At 40.7% G+C, this 4313-nt stretch overlaps 1 protein-coding gene across 1 annotated transcript in view; it reads right to left on the reverse strand.

Moving 5' to 3' along the window:
- DNA2 (DNA replication helicase/nuclease 2) overlaps positions 1 to 4313 on the reverse strand; it is a 64989-nt gene that overhangs the window by 8987 nt on the left and 51689 nt on the right. The window contains exons 11-13 of the mRNA XM_011994092.1: positions 2457 to 2573; positions 2269 to 2378; positions 1925 to 2034 (exon numbers count right to left, since the gene is read on the reverse strand). Coding sequence (XP_011849482.1) covers positions 1925 to 2034; positions 2269 to 2378; positions 2457 to 2573 — 337 coding nt within the window. The remainder of the gene's footprint in view (positions 1 to 1924; positions 2035 to 2268; positions 2379 to 2456; positions 2574 to 4313) is intronic.

Raw genomic sequence — 4313 nt, forward strand, 5'->3', positions numbered from 1 at the left:
CTGGAGTGCAGTGGCGCGATCTCGGCTCACTTCAACCTCTGCCTCCCAGGTTCAAGCGATTATCCTTGCCTCAGCCTCCCAAGTAGCTGGAATTACAGGCACTCGCCACCACACCCGGGTAATTTTTTTTTGTATTTTTAGTACAGACAGGGTTTCACTATGTTGGCCAGGCTGGTCTCGAACTCTTGACGTCGTGATCCGCCCACCTCGGACTCCCAAAGTGCTGGGATTACAAGCGTGAGCCACCACGCCTGGCTGAAATCCTGATAATTACCAGTTTTCTAGGATATTTGAAACTAGAAGAGAGCCCTAAATAATAAACCCAAAATCTTATTTCAGTTCAGAAGGAAACAGCAAACTATAAGGCAATAAACTGGTCGTATAGTACATATAACATGTGCAAATTCAGTCAATGTGACTAAAATCACCAGAGTTTCTCCCCTCATTCTGGCTGTGAACATTAACTGTTAGTATTATTATACAATAATTGTGCTTACTTGACTATTGTAGAGTTCTTCTAGAAGAGCTAAGGATTTAATGGACTTTGATCTGCAAATTTCTTGCTCTGTAAATTGCTGGATAGCTGGATGAACCTTCTGAGTCTGACCCAAACGCAAAAATCCTATTTTAAACTTGGCTAACTTCAAAAGAATATTGTCAACAGCAGAGTGTGTATAGCTTGTCAACAAAACGCTAAAACCACAGGCATAGAGAATTCTTACCTAATAATGGGTAAGAGAAAAAAGAAAAAACAGCCTTACTTTTAATTCCAGATAATTTTTAACATGTTTATAAATTTAACAAGAACCATATCTAAGAGCTGATTTAAAAAAAATTATGAAGCCAAAACATTTTACAAAAATCACATGACAATATTATATGTTATTAATAATACATCAATAATATGTCATAGGCCAGGCATGGTGGCTCATGCTCGTAATCCCAGCACTTTGGGAGGCTGAGGCAAGTGGATCACTTGAACCCAGAAATTCAAGACTGGCCTGGGCAACAAAGTGAGATCCCATCTCTTTAAAAAAAATTTTTTTTTAATTAGCCAGGTGAGGTGGTACACCCCTGTGGTCCCAACTACTTGGGAGGCTTGGGAACGAGGACTGTTTCAGCCCAGGAGGTTGAGGCTGCATGAACTGTGATCATGCCACTGCATTCCAACCTGGCCTCAAATACCAACCCTCCCGACTCAGACTCCCAAAGTGCTGGGATTACAGGTATGATCCACCTCGCCTGGCCCACATAACAAGACTCCGTCTCAAAAAAAAAAAAGAAAAAAAAAAGAAATTTACTGACATGGAAAAAAAAATCCAAGAAAAATCTCTAACTTTTTTTTTTTTTTCTTTAGGACAGAGCTTTGCTCTTGTTGCCCAAGTTGGAGTGCAATGACGTGATCTTGGCTCACTGCAATCTCCGCCTCCTGGGTTCAAGTGATTCTCCTGCCTCAGCCTCCCAAGTAAAGCTAGGACTATAGGCGCGCGCCACTACGTCTGGCCAATTTTTGTATTTTTAGTAGAGATGGGGTTTCACCGTGTTGGACAGGCTGGTCTCGAACTCCTGACCTCAAGTGATCTGCCTGCCTCAGCCTCCAAAAGCGCTGGGATTACAGGCATGAGCCACCATGCCCAGCCTCTAACATCATCTTTAAAGGGAAAGGAAAACATACAGTGATATATATCACATACCACTAACGGAAAGAGATCTTAGAAAATTCTAAATGCAAGAAACCTACAACATGATTACAACTGTTTGTGATTCAGCTTTACTATTTCTCATGTCATTCCAAAAAGTTCATTTGAAACAATGACAGTTTGAATTAAAATTCAGCCCTTTTGATATTAAATATTACATCCTCTGAACTGAGGAGAAGTTGATACAAATATTTCGTTTCTAAGCAGAAGAATAATAATCTTACGAGAGTACATATCGTAGTTGTTTTTCCTGTCCCAGGCATTCCCACGACGAGTGTGTAGTCTTTTGAAAGAAGTACCTTTTTCATCGCTTGCCTCTGAGGCTTATTCAAACCTACATTTAAATTCAAAAATAACAGGAAAAAGAGTGTTGAATTTCAAAGGAAAAGTTAATTATTTTATCAGAAAAGCAGTCTCTATTCAAGTCTATTCTTCAATACAAAACCATTTCCAAAGAGTCTTGATCTAAACATTGTAATTGCAAGTCTAATCAAGATATTAGACCACAGTATAAATCAAATAGAAACAAGAAAAATTAATCAAAGCAGACATGGTGATTTTAGCATACCCTTTAGAATGCAGGCAACTGTATCCTTTGCATCATGTGGAAGAACAGAACTAAGGTAGGATGTAAACTGAGGTTCACGAAAGTCAATAATTAAATCTCGAAGTTTTTTGCTGAAAAGTGAAAAAGCACTTTTAGTAATATTCCTTAGAAAAGTGGAGTGAAATTCAAATTTGCTCATTGTTACAAACCTGACAAATGTGTTTTCCATCAATTTAGAAAGATTTCCTAATGGGGTCTCTATATCACAACTTTTTTCTTCCTGGTCTAATCTGAACAAAATTGATTCTGGAAGGACCGACAAGTTTCTAAAACAACAAAACAAATATGCATGAATGTTTTCTGTTTCGCATAGTCTGTATAAGAAATATCCTGCTATCTGCTAAAATAATAAATGGGCCAGAATAGCTATTAAAATAGCTACCAGTCCTCAGTCACACTTGCCAATCAAGGACAGCATGAGGCCCTGGATTGGTGGGAAAAGGCAGAGGGAAGGGGAAGGTACAAGGCACCAAGGTCAAAGCAATTAATAATTGGGAACCTGCAACATTTGCTGAAAATTCACTTACCCTTGCAATCAAACATGGGTTCACCATCCCCAGAGTGATCCTGAATGCATGGCTCTTCCCTCCTCTAACCTGGAGTGCAGGCTTCTTTCCTGCCACCTTCTCCCGCTCTTCTATCTGTCCCTTAATCCCTGGTATTCCCTAGAATCCCTTCCCTGGTTCATTGTAATACTCTTTCTCGTTGTTTTCCCCAGGGTCCCAGGCCCTCACGTACCTCCAAATTCCAAATTCCATCTTTAGGCCTGACTTCACACTCCTCTCCCACCTGGTTCCTCACCCAAGCTTTGGGTTTGGATATTTGGTAGACAGTGAAATCTCTCCACTTAGCTAAACCCAGGCTATGAAAGCACAGTACATTCAAAGCAGAACTCCTCCTCATCCCTGCTGAACCCGATGCTCCTTCTCTGGTCCTGATCACAATTAATGGCATTTGCATTTGCACTGCTGTCTTGATCCTTCCCTCTCCCTCATTCTCTCCCCAACCCGCATACCCAATCAGTATCCAAACGTCAGCCAATTTTACTTTCTAAATACTTCTCAAAGTCATTCTATTCGCTCTGCCAACACTACCCTGTCTCAGTTGCCTCTAGCCTGGGTCACTGCAACAGCTTCCAGGTTTGCTTTTAGTTTTTCTTCCATTAATTAACTCAATTCTCTATAATGTAGCCAAAGGAAAATGCAAATCCAATGATTTTCTACTCTTCTGTTTAAAACCTTTCAATACATCAGAATAAATAAAATCTAAACTTTTTTTTTTTTTTTTGAGGGAGGGTCTTGCTCTATTGCCTAGGCTAGTGTGCAGTGGCATGATCATGGCTCATTGCAGCCTTGAACTCCTGGGCTCAAGCAATTATCTCACCTCAGTCCCCTGAGTAGCTGGGACTACACATGTCCACTACCACATCTGGCTAATTTTTTAATTTTTTGGAGAGATGGGGGTCTCACTATGTGGCCCAGAATGGCAAACTTTTTAACATGGTATATAAGACATTCTATGATCTGATCTCTCTAATAACTCTCTTCCTTATATTTTATATTCCAGAAATAACATAATCACCTGCATTTTCCTGAATGCTTCATGTCACACTACATCACACCTTTGTGCAACAGGTTTGCCCAGTATAGTATTCTCTTCTCACACTGTTTCACCAGACTAATTTATTAATCCACAGGATGAAGATTCAGAATTAGCTCTTCGAAAAGGCTTCTCTTGGCCAGGGACAGTGGCTCACGCCTGTAATCCCAACACTTCAGGAAGCTGAGATGGGAGGATCACTTGAGATCATTGGCCAACATGGTAAAACCCCGTGTCTACTAAAAATATAAAAATTAGTCGGGCATGGTGACACATGCCTATAATCCCAGCTACTCGGGAGGCTGAGGCAGGAGAATCGCTTGAGCCCAGGAGGCAGAGACTGCAGTGAACTGAGATTGCACTACTGCACTCCAGCCTGGACAACAGTGAGACTGTCTCCAAAAAAA

The sequence above is a fragment of the Mandrillus leucophaeus genome, unplaced genomic scaffold (genome assembly GCF_000951045.1).
Source record: "Mandrillus leucophaeus isolate KB7577 unplaced genomic scaffold, Mleu.le_1.0 Scaffold441, whole genome shotgun sequence".
NCBI classification, from domain to species: Eukaryota; Metazoa; Chordata; class Mammalia; order Primates; family Cercopithecidae; genus Mandrillus; species Mandrillus leucophaeus.